We start from the raw sequence: 15,944 nt of genomic DNA on the forward strand, positions 1-15,944 counted from the left end.
GCGATTGTTGTATTTTAATTGCAAAAATAACAGTCAGTTGCCTTTTGCTATTTTTGAAAAGGAGGAGATTAAAGGAGGATTATAATTATAATAATCTCCTGCTTTTCAAAAATAAATGTTCATTACAGACACAAATTATGAAGGGATGTTAAGTCTTGGTATTGTCTATTTAAGATTGCATAATGCAGTGAAGTCACGCGATCACATTTTGCAATTATGAATCTAGACACTAAATTCTTCCTTTTGTTTTAATATTTTCCGCAACAATACCTATTACTGACATTACAGAGGTTAATTTTATTATGCTGTTTTATTTGGTTTTAAAGACAAAAAATCTTTTGTCAATTCAGCTATTTTTGGCCACGTGTGAAGTTTACAACAGAACACGCTGCCATTCATTAATTTTATTTGTGCTCCGTTACATATGCCCCTTTTTAAAATCAATGGATTCGATTTATCTACGAACAGTCAGTATTTATGAGGAGTGTCAAGCTTCGATCCGTTCTGGCACATGAGATATAAGACAAGTGTAAAGCCCGGTCCCGATCAACGTATTTATTTGCACGTGGTTGAAATTTAGGATTACGAAGAGTGGAGTGCGGAGTGCGGAGTGCGGAATGGACAAATGAGGAGTGTAATCTATATGGAGTGGGAAAAACGGGAAGTATAAAAATATGGAGAGTGGAAAAAAGAACAGAAACGAATAGGTAGAATTAGCGCTGTTAACAGTATGTAGAATCAGCGCTGTCGACAGTGTTGACTGTATTATTTCAATCAAAAAGCCGCTCACACTTCCTTTTTTCATTTCTACCTTACACACAAATAAGTATGTATAAAAGAATGCAACATCAAAATCGCTATCTAAAGGGTCCATGAGAAAACGTGGACTGACTGCTTATTGCTCATCGTTATAAGTCAGTGGAACGACTGAGTCATAAAAGGTGTTGTGTAGTTTGCATATAAAATTAAATTCACTAGACTGCGTAAAAACAATTTTCAACAAATATATCGCTTCTTGTTTCGAACGTTTTATTATACACACAAGCATTTCAATATTTTTGTTTTGTACTGTTATTTTTCCTGTTTTTTTTTTTCAATATTTCCAAAATTCTCATTTCCTATTCCTCCGGAATCCACGCGCTTGTTTTCCTCTTGCTCATTTACATGCTTAGTGGTAGACAGTAAAACGGCTTATAAAAATTAACATTAAAAAAGAACAAATGAAGGACGTTTCGACCGTTCGACGGTCATTTTTAAGTTGAGAAGTAAACAATGAGCATGTTTTTTACTTCTCAACTTGAAAATGACCGTCAAACGGTCGAAACTTTGTTACTCTTTTTCAACGTTAATTTTTTATAGTGAAATCCGTTTCAAAAATTGGTTCTCGGCTCATGATGCGAAATCTCGACTAAAAATGCGAGATCTCGACTTATAAAGTGATATCTCGTCCTTCGATGTGAGCTCTCAGCTTACATTTCCGAAATCTCCGGTCTTATAATGCAGGATCTCTACTTATAATGTGAGATCTAGTTCAATAATGTGAGATCTTGACTGAAATCACGAGAGCTCGACTCATAATGCTAAATCTAAATATGTAATGCATGTTCTCACACTGAAGCACGTGCACGTAGCCTCGACTCAGGGGCATTTTGGTAAAGAAGCCAAACGCAATGAGCTAGCTTTCCTATTATCAAATGATGATAAGATCAAATGCTTTACAGCAGACAGGAAAACAGTGTTCATCCTTCTGTTCAGTCGTTCTGGTATGTGTGTCCAATTCAGAACTGCCTTTGGAGTACTGCCATATCATATTCCAGTGGTTGGGATTTATTCGGATAGAACAATGTTTTACACTTGGGTTGGAAATAGAAATAATATCGTTTCTCCTCTTTACTCATGGCGTTAAAATAAGCCTCAGACAGTCCCTACTGAGAAGAAAAAAACTGCAAGGGGGTCGGGTACGGTACGGACCTCTAAGAATTTTTCATTTTTAAGTCATGTGGCTTGTTGAAGACCGCAGATCTGGCGGTCGAAACTCGTATTTTGGAAAGTATCTTGGCAACGGTCACGCGTGAGCCCACTAGACCACTCACAGAGTATAACCCAGACCTTAACAAGCACAAAAGGTTTGTCATAAAGAAAAAGATTTGTCACGAGCAAAAAGTTTTGTCCCGAGAAAAAAAATTCATAAACAAAAAGTTGTGACTCGAATTTCACTAATTTATAATGAAGTGACGGAAAGGAGATTTAATGAGAACAAAAAAATGTCGCGTATGTCCAATTGGGCTCTCGACTTTCCAATGTTTGTGTTACAGATCTAAGTTGAAAATATTTTTAATTCTAGGGTCACCTCTCTGCAGATTGAAGAGTTATCTTAACTTCTAAAACTCAAACAAGATCAGTTGGAGTTCGAGTTGGAATCATGTTGACAAGCTTCCTTTACAGTAGAACGTCTGTAACTAGATCCTTCAGTTGTTTTCTCCGAGGAAAACCTCAAGTTAGTTGTGTCTGTTTTACTGAGCCAGTTTGTTAGGTTTTTTCTTTTTATTTTAATAGCTCACTCTAATTGACTTTAATTAGAAATACCGCATGTCCAACCTCGTCAAAAGAGAACTTCTCAAGGAAAAACTGTTATAATAAGGCTATAAAGCATGAGCAACAGGCCCGCAAACGTACGTGGGCTGGTTTTGGTTGTTCAAGGCAGGGTTATAACCCAGGGTTAGTGCAAAATTTCAATTCAGCTATGAAAACTTTAAAAGCAAATTCAGTTTTATTTGCACAATTGCACAATTTGATGATTTTACGCTCTAAAAAGAATTGAGAAAATTATCCTGAAAAATGCTTTTGAACAAGAAAAAACCTGGGTTAAAATTATCCTGAAAGATGCTTTTGAACAAGAAAAAACCTGGGTTAAAATTGAACCCTAGTTTAGCGCTAGTCGCCCTTGGAACACCTGGGCCCTGAAGTTTAGGCCGTATTGGAATCACTAATACAAGTGGTAGAGAATATGAAAGCAAACAGCAAGGGTACCCAACGACGCTTTCCTCCTAAATACATAGAAAACACTTTTTACGTTATACAGACTGCTTATAGATCTGAAGATAAACATTCTAAGCGGCGCTATACATTCTAAGCGGCGCTATAAAATTTGTATCTGTTCGGTCATCCTAGGGGAGCTTGCATGCGTCTTTTCGAAATTACAAGGCAGGGTCGTAACATGGTATATTTGGGACCCATTGATCCCTATTTTCTTGCCGTTATTTTGATCCCTGAGCCCCATTTTTCCCCAAATTTTGATCCCTGAGCCCTGATAAAAGAATTGATCCCATCCATGTCTTTACACAAAATTTTAACTTAGGCAACTTTGTTTATCTCCAAATATAGAATATAGGACATGCTCAAATGGGCTGATGAGAAAAACATTAACTTTAATTTTTAGTGCAAGTTGTAGGTTCTATCAGAGCTTGCTATTCTGCTATCCCTGTTGATGTTGTAGTCTTATGTGAATTTCCTCTTTCACTCTGTGTATGTTACAGAGAGGATCACGATCAATTACCAATAGCAAAATTCCTGCTTTACATGAAGTAAAAAAGTAAATGAAGCCAAAGGTTCTACTGTTTAACAACTTTTTTGTGTCAAGCCCATTAATGGCTTTTCCTGGCTTAATAACCATTGTAGATTGTCGGAGGACATATCTGGTTGTAGTAGGTCTTCCAGACCTACTCCTTCCAGCTTCAAATCTAATTGGCTCTGAAAAGTTGTCTGCCTGACCTTGCTCCCATTCCTCTTCGTCACCACCGGACGCAGGTGAATCATCTGATTCAACTGACCCCTGGAGCAATGCAACTAGGCGTTGCTGTTCAAGGCAGCTCAAACAGAAGTTGTTTCCATCTTTTATTATTTGAACGTTCCCAATGATACACTTAGGTGAATTTCTATCGTCGCGGTGCCCAGTGTGGTATACAAGGGGATCTTCTTCTGACTGTTCCAGCCATTTCGAACCCATGTGATCTTCCAGGAATGCATCACTGTTATGGTGGAGATCCTTTAAAAGAACTGCAAGGAAGAAAGGAATGATATACCTCTTGTAATTGTGCTTAAGAGCGACTACGTCGCCTTCTGAATAGATAATCTCAATTCTTCGGCTGCGTCTTGAACTGTAGTTTGTTCTTCACTCCTTTGAACCTCTTTCAGCAGATCGACTTCTCCATATACCGACGCATTCCTTCTGAACATACTCAGAGCAAGTGGAAGTGTACCAGCTCTTTCTTTGGTCTTCCCTCTCGTTCGTCGCTGTCGTACACCCCGTCCGAATTCTTTCGCAAAGCTCTGCAATGCCTTCCTTTGTCGCTCCTTTCCCTCCACGCTCGTTTCCTCGTCAATGTCCTCCTTAAGGTTTACTCTTGCCGTGCGACTTTCGAAGCCATTCCGGTGCCTTTGGACCCAGCTTTCTCTGTGTGTAATGGCTTTGAGGAGCGGTATAAAAGATAAACGAGGATTGGTAGAGCCTCTCTATTGATTCTAAAAGGCAGCTGGGCCGCCGCGATGCATAGTCGTTCAGAGCTGGTGTTCTCACTCCACTAAAAAATTCAGGCTCCAAGTCTAAGGTGGTGATACCTTTCGGGGCCGGGGCCAACCATTACATAAGCCGAGGCCGAATAGCCCAAGTGGTTGAAAAAATTCTTGTAGATCAATATTGTCACTAAAGTCTGTAAATTTTGTGCAAAACAAAATAGCCACTGCACGAATGAGGTCCGAAAAACTCTTGCATGAAAAAAGTAACCCATCCCCGGCTCAAAAATCAAATAGTGGGCCCCTTACTAGTGGCCCTTCATGCTGAGTGCTATAATATATTAAATTCCTGCAGACTCTACTACTTGTACCTAGTATGCAACATTCCTTTCACCAATTCAATCGTTTATTTTATATTTTTTTAAAAATAAAATAAATTATAAAGGTTTTGTTACTTTTATTTCACCGAGGTTGGTCTTTGGTGTTCCACTTATTATCACTAATTCCACACTGAAATTTCAGACTATTTATCCACAGGCAGCCCAAGTGCACTATGTGTGGGTTCGCGATTCAGAGGTCATTGGGTCGGAATATACTAGAATTATTAGTGTATTATCTGATGCCAAATAAATGCAAAAATCTTAAAGATTATATGAAGTCTTCTTGTTTGTCTATCTGTACTACTAGCCTTTAAGACAACGAAGATCGATATTTCTTGAATTATTACATGTGATTCGGGCCCTTATTGTTCAAATTTTATCACATGTATTCGAATCTACGACGCTAAGAAAAAAAATCATGATCACGCGAAATATTGATTAAAAAAGCTCTTTTACCTTTAGTTCATAGCCACTCTGTGTCCTACGGCCGGTTTAAACGCCGTTTAGTCGACTTTCTTTCCATCGAGTACTGAACACAACTCACATGTAATAATGCAGAGAATATCGACCACCGTTATCTTAAAGGCTGCTAGTACAGATAGACAAACAAGAAGACTTCATATCTTTAAGACTTTTGCATTTATTTGGCATCAGATAATATACTAATAATTCTAGTACTATTCCGACCAAATGACCTCTGAAGCACGGACCCACACATAGTGCGCTTGGGCTACCTGTGATCTATCATACAAGCGTTTATCAGTTATACAGTAATGGAATGTGTCCTTTACTTTCCCGGCCCAATACTAGTACTGGTAGGTGAACCGATCTCGGTTTCCTATCAGAGTTCGAGATAACCCTAAAACTCCATGCAATTGGAGCAGATTTGTTAAATTGTGAGAAAGCATTTATTTTGCAACAAAGTGCGCGAATTCATTGTACTTCTGTATTCTACTTTTGATGTCCATTCTAATTATTTAAGTACTTTTAAGAGTTAAGCAACTGGTCAAAAATACGAGCCTCGAATTATATAGTCGCCTTGTGACTTGTTTGAGGCGATGAGGCAATCGGGACCTTTACAGTAAATTCCGCTTTCAATGAATTGTCCTGGCGGTATGTTGTTATGTTTGATCGGCCGAAAAAATCTATGCTTGGACCCTTGCCAGGAGTGAATCAGTCAAAGAGGTACTTACGTACCTTTCTCTGTCACAGGATTTCTTTTCGTCCTTTTTCTTCTCCCCCATTTCTCGCAAAAGATGATACGTATAAATCACTTTCTCTGCCTTCTGGCGTTGACAGCGCGATACCATGTTTTCGTCAAACAACCAGGACTTCGTATGACAGGAATTACCGCCAGCCGGAAGCAAGAATAGGTAAATAAATGTACCTCGGCCAGGAAATTCTATGGACACAAACCTTATTAAAAATATTGTGATAAGAGATTTTTAGACCGTGTAATAAATCTGATCCCTGATTCGGGCTCAAAAGCCTTGTGATCCCTGATCCCATTCTTCTGAGCCCTGAGCCCTTTCCTCTGAGCCCTGATCCCAGTCATATTTTGGGCTTTGAGCCCTGAGCCCATATACCATGTTACGACCCTGACAAGGGCTTCAGTCTTATTTTCCCGAAAATTTTAGATGCAATTTAACGTATTACGAAAGCGAGAATTTTTCTGAGTCCTCTCTCCATCACATTTTTGAATCCGTAAAAATTTAGGTTTCCTTTTTTTTCGGAAATAGCCTAATCTAGGGAGTGAAATGTGAAAAATTAAACTTCAGAAAATCGTAGGGAATTTATTAGATTAGCTTCGAAACTTGTACGTGAATGGAACGGTCATCTAGAAATGTTCAGCTGTCCTCAATTAATAGAAAAATCTAGGCAATATTTGCTTCTCCGAACAGATATTTTACAGAAACCTGTCGTTGGGTGCCCCTGAAGCAGTTCTGTTAAAAAACAAGAGCGATCATTCGATTAGTTTTAGCACGAATTTTTGAAGTATCTGTATTGTGGTTTGCAGTCAACCTACAGTGTGACAGATGTCAAGCCAATGGTATCTGGAAACTGCTTACAAATAGATTGGAAGGACGGACACACATCCACGTAAGAATACGTTAGAAATGGGCTAATTTGGTTTACCGTTTTTGCGAACTTTCTGCATTAGAGACCAAGTATAATGCGAGAAGGTACGAGAAACAAACCATAATTAGCCAAAAATAAGCCCCGCGGGGGGCTTAATAGAGGATTTACGGTAGTTTTACCTAAGTCTCTGCTTTTAATCTTTTTCGTATTTTACCGTTTGTGATGGCTTGTACTTTCTGGCAAAAAGCTGGCACCCTAACGGTAGAATGCTTCGTTGGGGCAAATAAAATGTCATCCTCGGATAACTAAAAACTTTTCGCGATTCCCAGACTACTTCTCAATTTATTTGAAGACAGAACATTGGACCTTTAACATTCATAAAAGGAGGAACCATATGGATGAGCAGGGGATTGATCGGGGGTACTAAGGGCTCTGAAAAGAGCTCCCTATCGTTTACGTTTTCGGCGATTTTAGCGTTATGCATTCCGCGATCTGGCTGGCAGTTCGAATGAGTCAGATGTCGCACTGCATTGGCTTTAAAATTCGAGGCAATTGTGAGCTATTTTACAACTGAGTGGTTTTCTTGAATGGGCATTGTCTCAGTCTTGGCAACCACTGTTATTCAGTTTTGGGCCTAAGACAACAGCTCGCTGCTCCAGACCCGCCATTTTCGAACACAACTCTTACCAGAAGTTTTCGAAGTGAAATGGATAGTGGTTCTACTCAACCGATTTTCAAAATTTAAACGGATTCTGTTGGAGAAAAGGCCAATCTTTCATTTGCCGCTTGGTTTTTTAAAAGCGGTGTAAATTTTCCGAAAATCTCTTTCGAAAATGAACTCCATACTAAAAATGGCCGTTTTTACTGCATTTTTAAGTTCAAAAGGATAATGCTTACTCTTGTTCAATCTTCTTCGTTTTAGTCTCAAATTGCAGTTACACCATTCTTCTTCAAAAACCCGCGCGTAGGGTTTTAGAATTTGGCTTTTGGAAAGCAGGAAAGCAAGTTTTATCAGCGCTACCTGGCCAGTTTTAGCTCTTTCTTCTCTTATTGTGAGCCTTTCTTAGCCAACTCGCATTCATATTTGCCACTTTGCTGATTATGAATAATTAATGATGTCCCTTCATTTCTGCCGATCGTTCTAAGTTACGATATGTGTTGTCATGTTATGTCTCTAAAAGTACTTTGTATACTCGGAGTCTTCTGAGTAGCGTAGTTCATGCGACCATAGTTAGTAGCAAATACTACTAACTATGATGCGACGGACACCATGTGTCCAACTGTCGCTTACAAGAGGCTGAAACCAAAAATGGAAATAGACCTTTTTAGCTTGTATGTCTTTATTTGTTTTCCCATGACATCCCATGGCTATGACTAGGAACATTTGTGATTTACACTGGTGACCAAAACGAGTTAAATAGGATAGAACAAGGACAAGGCAATGTCAGTGAGGGCGTGTTTGTGTGAGGGAGGGCTTGCACCTCCTCCCATCATTCTGTGACTTCCAGTGGATCCTTTTAAGGTTTCCACTGGAAACAGCCAATGGTCAATTCTGAACAGTCAATTGATGGTTATCGATTTCCTAGAAAAACATTATACGTACAGCTGTACTTACATTTACGCGGGCGATTGTAACAACTTTCGACCGCTCCCAAATAGCTACTAGGTTAATCACGTGTTCTAACAACTAACAGTAGATCGGGAAAACTACACGAGTCATTTCATTTTTTATTTTTGATATACTATATGTCTGTAATTAAATATATACATTTCTTTTAAAATTTTTCTTATTCTTTTGTTCATCAACTTATTTAAGGTTCCACAGTTGTTGGTTGCGGCTTTGTTGCCAATGTGATAAGTGCAAGCAATCAAGTAGTGGTCAGAGGACTATTAATGTCTCATCTCTTCCTGATCCAATAAAACTATCATGTTTTGCAATTTCTGGTAAGTGGGCGTAGGGTAAGTTAAGCTTAAAAGTCTTAAAAGTCAGTGTTGATGTTATATGTCTCACAAGTTTCGAACAAGTTGATTTCAATGTACCGTACATTGTACTATGCAAGGCTTTTGTAGACGTTTACTGAATTGCCCTTTAATGTAAAATCTTCAGCCTCATTATGCTTACTGTTCTTAACATAAGTATAATGATCACTATAGAGTAAGACACATAGACAGCCTTTTTACTGTCCAAGAAAAATTCGATAACAATACCACTGATTTTTTTTTTTTTTTGTTACAAATGTGTTGAGACAGGCAAATCATTAACTTGGGCCTTTTGATATAATCCTAGCTGTACATTGATTGTGATTTTTCTTCTCATTGTTATAAAAAGTATTATCGATATCCATGGCTAGAAAATAGAATATTTTGGCCGCAGATAGATGAACCCATTCAGTAGAGCACCGGCCTGCAGAGTGGGATGTCACAAGTTCAGTTCCTGGTACCAGGACAATACTCATGCTCTTATAATAGCTTACTAATTTATTCTATTTTCTTTTTTCAGAAAATAAAGAAAATCTCCTTTTAGCTTGGGAACTTGAAAGTGATCATCAAGGAGTGCTTAACTTAAAATGGCTAAGAGAAAATTGTTACTCTGAACCAGCAAGGAAGATACAAAGTGAAATGAGAAGGACACAGCCGCATTTAGGACCGGTATTTAACCCTCCTGACAACCATCAGACATTCTAAATGATGCTTAGAATAAGTGAAAACATTACTGATCTACCACGAAGAGATATTTAAAACCAAGAGAGGATAAAGGGGACAGAGAACGCATCCCCCATACACACCCTATTCCATAGGTAATTCGTCTCGAGTTATTTTTAGAATCGGGATAAAGTTACCTCGCGCGCTGCGTGGATGTTTCGTGGAGGTTTCGCATGACTAAACGCCGTGCAAAACATGTCGGCCGAAAGGCAATGAAAGCGTAAAGAGGTCGAGAGCATTCCCGAATATTGAAACGAAATGAGTCGGCGTACACCTGGGAAAAGGGAATCGCTAAACTCTTTGACAACCCGTGAAATCAGTTTAACTCGAAGTTGTCGTAACCTCAGTGCTTTCATCATGTAAAATGAAAAATTTCGCCGGTCTATTGAAACCGGTCGTTTGTACAATAAAGCAAGTTAGGACGCCAAGTGTTATTTTTGTTGAATAATAAAAGACTAATGAAAGAATAAATATCAAACCAGAAATTGCTCTTTTCAAACTGTAAATCATAAATGATCCTGAGAGAATATTCTATACAAGAGAGGAAGGGTAATTCTTTTTTAATTTTCGTTTCGCTGACACAGCTTTAGCAGAAATCTCTCTTTAGTCGTTTTCGTCGACAAAACGAATGGCAATACCGCTCTCAGCGTCTTCCGCCATTTTTTCTGCGTCAATTCGTGAAGGACGCGTGGCTCTGAGCGTGGGTCATCCACGCGGAACACATTCGCGCTATGTCATTGGCTGTTGTCTAATCCCTCTTGGGATCTGTGGTCTTGAAAATAACTCGAGACGAATTACCTATGTTATACTACTACATGAGAAATTTCTGCAATTTGATTGGTTTAGAGCAGTGGTATTTCAGCTTAATTTGAAATACCTACATGTGAAAATTACAGACCTTTTGCGGGTAGTAGTATAAACAAATAATAGCATGATTTGTACGTGAAATTTGGCATAAATACCACTCATGATATTTCAAAATTGTCTCAAATTTCACTCGCCTAACGGCTCGTGAAATTACGTATAACAATTTTGAAATATCACGCGTGGTATTTATGCCAAATATCACTACAAATCATGCTATTACCTATACGAATAGGGTGTGTATGGGGGATGCCTTCTCTGTCCCCTTTATCCTCTCTTGATAAAACTTATAACAAGAGTGAGAGACACACTAATTATCAAGTTATACTCTCCCTTTCGCAGTGGTTTTAACCGCTGGTTAAAGATTCCCGTGCCCATAATGTTCGGAAAGTTCGAGTGGTCATATACAGATCTGTTTATAATCAAATAAAAGCCGCTGACCAAAAAATTGCCACAACCAAAAATGGCGACGAAAACTCAAAGAAATAAGTAAAGAAATAAGCTTTCGAACAAGAGGTTTTGGAGAGAATTTACATGATTTTTGCCCAGGTATTGTGGAGCGAAGGTTTTGGATTTAAGCCGTGTAGTAGAAACGTATTTATAAATTTTATAAAGAGAATTAACTCCAAATTCTTTAAACGTGGGAAGGAAGAATATGCTTTTTCAGTGGACAAAAAAACTCACGATACAAAGATAAGACTTTGTACTTGAAGATTTAATCGCAACCTCTGAGAGTTTCCCAGCGGAATTGTCATTAATTACCGAAGAAAAGAGGTTAATCAGAGTGTTCCATTTGCAATAGAATCATATGGAAGACGCAGGTAATTTTTTCGTATTTTTATTTCCATTCTGGGAAGCTCTAGATTTGAAGGTAGGAGTTTAAGTTTGTCACAACTAAGACCTAAATAAGTCAACCTTTCAAACTCAATCGGGTCCTAGTGTTCAGGTATATCGCACGACATGTTGTATCGCAAATTATTTTACTTATCCCACATTTCTTTGTAAAATTTTCATTGTTTCCTGTTAGAATTTTTTCTAAGGGTCCATTGCTACCGCGCGTGCATGAAATTAAATTCTGACCATTATCAAAACCTCTTGACTTCAACATTTAGTTATAATACATGATATGTCAACATGTATCGACATACAGTCGAAATGTCTACTGAAAATGAAAGATGTTGACTTCAACGGACTTCTGTTATAATGGGTGTTTCTAAAACGAGGACCCAAAAACGAAGACCTAAGACCTAAGACCCCATGGACTAAAATGAAGACCTTTTGGACTAAAACGAAGACCCTATGGACTAAAATTAATTTGTTACGGCGATTTGGGAATGTTGTGGAATTTCCTCTGCAGTATTTAATTGTGATAGTCAAGTCTATCACTTACCCTTCCTTCAGGTTTCTTTGCAGAAAATATTTTGCATGTTTTAAACCACATTGGAAGTGTTAACGGTGATGATGACGTCAGTCTTATTCAAATTAAAGCTTTTTGCAGCATCAAGGTGAGAGAGTCCTCGTGGCCTAGTGGTTAAAATAAATGAAGCAAAGGTCCTAGGATCGAGGCTTATCGGATACGCTTTTTTTCTTGTCTTTTTCCTTCTTTTTCTTTTTTTTTATTATTTTTTTATCACAGTTATCATAAAAACAACTGTTTAAGCTGTAAAGATGAGTAATTTTTTAACAACAGAGGACAGAATATCATAACAGCGTATGACACTGGGGATATAAATAAAACAAATAAAACCCGGCATAAAGACAAATGAACCTTGCTTAAAAGACACTCTAAATGTCAACCTTTACTCGAGTAATGTTCTCGATTGAACGCTTTTTTTCCCAAATCGGAAATTCCACAACATTCGCAAATCGCCGTAACAAATTACGGGAGCGGGCATTGCCCTTAGCGCCTAGCATCAGTCGTTTTAGTCCATGGGGTCTTCGTTTTAGTCAGAGGGGTCTTCGTTTTAGTCCATGGGGTCTTCGTTTTAGTCAAAGGGGTCTTCGTTTTAGTCCATGGGGTCTTCGTTTTAGTCAAAGGGGTCTTCGTTTTAGTCTATGTGGTCTTCATTTTAGTCCATGGGGTCTTAGGTCTTAGGTCTTCGTTTTTGGGTCTTCGTTTTAGAAACACCCTGTTTTAATCACTATTTAACAGCACAGCCTTCCAGAAGTGGAGTATAGTGAAATGATGGAAACTAAGGAAGGTCTCTGGAGGTAAGTTTCCTCTATTGTATGTATCAGGGACCCAATAAATGATATCATTGTAATCACCATTCCTGAAGTACATGTATATATTGTTTGATTTACAGGTTGAATACAAGCACCGTATAAAATTCACTAATGGCCCTGAAATCAATATTGAGCTCAGGATATAAGTGCTCTAGAAATAAAGAAATTTTCTCTTGAAATGGTACTGCAAGTTTTTTGCAAGAAGTTTATAGGCACAAAAGTACCGCCCAGTGGTATATCCTGCTTTATCTGTGCAAAAATCCATAGGAAGGCCCATCGAATTCAGCAAATGCCAATTTCTTGCTATTTGCTGTAGTGTCCCAAAAATGTAATTACACGTAGAAAAAAAATAGCAGTGCTTTTAATTATTTTTGTTCATCTTAAAGTCAGCTGTGGCTTGATTCCTTTCAAGTTGGAATAACGGCCAGAGAATGAATTATTGTCAATTGGGAAAGCCAAAAGTCAATTTTAATCTTCAATGTTTTAACAAACGAACTAATTTATTTGCTGCATGGAAGACGCATCACCATTTCTACTTTACAATTTGTAAGCCATTTATATGTATGAGTTTCTCAATAATTGACTAATTATTGGCTGGAAATCCTGTAGTGTAATTACAGTAAATAATTATACAAGGAGCCTTGTGTAGACCTCGTTCGTTCAGACAGTTTTACCTTTCCAACACCAGGTGACAGATAGTATTTTAAGTATAAAGCATCCTTTTTTTCCCCATATCTTTGTATCGCGCTCTATTGATGCTAGTTTAATATTTTACCCATCATGTGTTTCCTGCTTTTTTAAGAATGCTTTGCCAACTAAGTGATCATGGGGTGTCATTGGTAAAACAAGTGCCAATTGATGACGAGGAGACTGTTCGTAAGGTTTGTGAAGCTATAGTTACTATAATAATCTGATCTGAAGTTAGATAGTCAACATTCTCTTAAAAGCTGCTACTCTGACACAGTTCATTCATCTAGTTTTGAGCTGAAATTTAAACTGTAATTATTAAACATGTGACCTGATCACAACGAAAAGACTCCGCAAAATGTGCAAATGCTAGCTGTCAGGCAAAGTAGTACATACACTTTGATGCAAGATAATGTCCAAGGGAACAGTGTTTAAAAAATTTTTTTTTTATCTAACAGGTTGCAAGAAGAATGGGACCTCCTCAGGAAACCATATATGGAATGGTTAGTCAGTACTAATAACTGCATTGAATAACGATATTCCATGAGTGATTTTAGTGGCTGATGATGATCACAGTGTTACGTGCTCCTGTCTTTTTTAGACGTTTAATGTGCTAAGTGGTCCTAATCCAATCAATATTGCGTATACTGATGTTGAATTGGCTCTGCACATGGATCTGATGTATTATGAGTCTCCACCTGGACTTCAGCTTCTTCACTGCTTGAGGTATAAAGCTAAATTCTAAGTCATTTTTTGAGAAACTTTAATGGCTGCATTGCAACCGAGATACTTTGTTCCACTGCGTACTGTAAAAAGTGCTTTAATACCGTCGCTCGGTTAGTTCAAATGGAAACGCACAGGTCTGCCGAGCGGGAGGTCACAGGTGCAAACCCGGCCCGACCAACACACAGGGTCTTAAAATAACTGAAGAGAATGTGCTGCCTTTGTTGTGACATCTACAAAAGGTTAGACATTCTAGTCTTCTCAGATAAGAACGACAAACTGTAGTATCCGTCTCACAGCTCTTCATGGTTTTGATTATTTTTGGATGTAAAAGAACCCACACTGCTGTTCATTGGAAGGGTAGGGGGTGTAGACACCAGTGGTGTGGTACAACTCAGTTTCATGGGCTGGGTGGGTAATGAAGGGGTTGATATCATTTGGGATACAAGTCCTGTCTCATCCCCTGTCAGCGTGTTGAGTCAGCGTGGTGAATTCCATAAGTTATAGCCGGAACATTATACTGTTTGTCTATCCTTAGATTCGATCCGGAAGTTGAAGGAGGCGAGAGCATATTTGTAGATGCTTTTGAGGTTGCTAAGGATTTGCGAAAACAGTTTCCTGATGACTTCAACAATCTTGTGCGTATACCAGCAACATTTCAGAAAATACACTTTGAAAGGTATTTGTTCTTACTTGAAAATTTTCATCTTTATCACAACCACTAAAAATATGCATCGGAATAATGTAACACACTTTAAGCTTAATTTAACATTGAGAAACCCTTTTTAACGAGCCAAGCATTTTGTTGTTGCTGTTCTTTTCTTTATGTTGCAGGGATTATCCTGTCAAGCTAGTGTACAAAAGACCACATGTTGTTCTTAATCCAGACAATGAGGTACGATGAGGTTTTTTTTTACTCTGTAGTGTACCTGTTTAATATTTACAAAGTTAATCAACAGTACCAACAATACCATTAGTATGGTTCATGTAGTGCCTTCCTATGGCACTCTGTTTTCCAAATGTAGGTAGAAATAAGGTCCAAATGGGATAGAGTCGCAAGAGTTTTCTATGCTATTCAATGCTAGGGCACATTCATTCATAACCTTAGAACACACACATTCGTAGTTGAGGCCCTGTTTACAAGGAGGGAGGGTAACCCTGGTGTGAGGGTTACCCTAGCACTCGCATATTTCTTCTTTTTTCACATGACAAGTTTACAAGGCAGGTGGGGTTACCCAAGCGCTAGGGTAACCTTACCTGAGTGCTAGGGTTACCCTAACAAGAGGGTTACGGCCTACAAGCCTTGTAAACGCTCTGCTAGGGATAACTCGCCTACCCAGGTCAACTTTCTGCTGTAATGCGTGACCAGTAATCATGCCAATTTGAACAGTATTATCCAATTTCTGAGCTTAATTATAAACATGTGAAAAATAAAAAGTTATTTTCTGTCTATGATAATATTTTCCCTTTTTCCGTGAATTTAACGTGTTTTCCATAGAGAACTTCAAGATTATTTCAAATCTTGGACTGTTACAAAGAATGTCACGCATGACGAAACACGTCAGCAAAGCTGGTAAAGTTGACCCGGATGATAGGTTAACCCTACCTGTGAAATTTGCTTGTAAACCAGAGCTAACTTTAACCCACTTGTTAAGGTAACCCTAGCTCTAGGGTGACCCTCTCTCCTTGTAAATAGGCCCTTACTTGTACCCCATGGAATTCCATCAAGTGTTTTTTGAGTTTCAAAGACAGCTTCCACGGAGTGTCCAT

At 38.4% G+C, this 15,944-nt stretch overlaps 1 protein-coding gene across 1 annotated transcript in view; it reads left to right on the forward strand.

Annotated features, from left to right (window-relative positions):
• Positions 1-2,353: 2,353 nt before the first annotated feature.
• The window catches only part of LOC140950338 (2-(trimethylamino)ethylphosphonate dioxygenase-like), a 20,609-nt gene continuing 7,018 nt past the window's right edge, over positions 2,354-15,944 (forward strand). The window contains exons 1-10 of the mRNA XM_073399558.1: positions 2,354-2,497; positions 6,910-6,992; positions 8,788-8,915; positions 9,472-9,620; positions 12,691-12,749; positions 13,567-13,645; positions 13,910-13,954; positions 14,053-14,177; positions 14,713-14,853; positions 15,009-15,069. Coding sequence (XP_073255659.1) covers positions 2,423-2,497; positions 6,910-6,992; positions 8,788-8,915; positions 9,472-9,620; positions 12,691-12,749; positions 13,567-13,645; positions 13,910-13,954; positions 14,053-14,177; positions 14,713-14,853; positions 15,009-15,069 — 945 coding nt within the window. The 5' untranslated portion in view covers positions 2,354-2,422. The remainder of the gene's footprint in view (positions 2,498-6,909; positions 6,993-8,787; positions 8,916-9,471; positions 9,621-12,690; positions 12,750-13,566; positions 13,646-13,909; positions 13,955-14,052; positions 14,178-14,712; positions 14,854-15,008; positions 15,070-15,944) is intronic.

The sequence above is a fragment of the Porites lutea genome, chromosome 10 (genome assembly GCF_958299795.1).
Source record: "Porites lutea chromosome 10, jaPorLute2.1, whole genome shotgun sequence".
NCBI lineage: Eukaryota > Metazoa > Cnidaria > Anthozoa > Scleractinia > Poritidae > Porites > Porites lutea.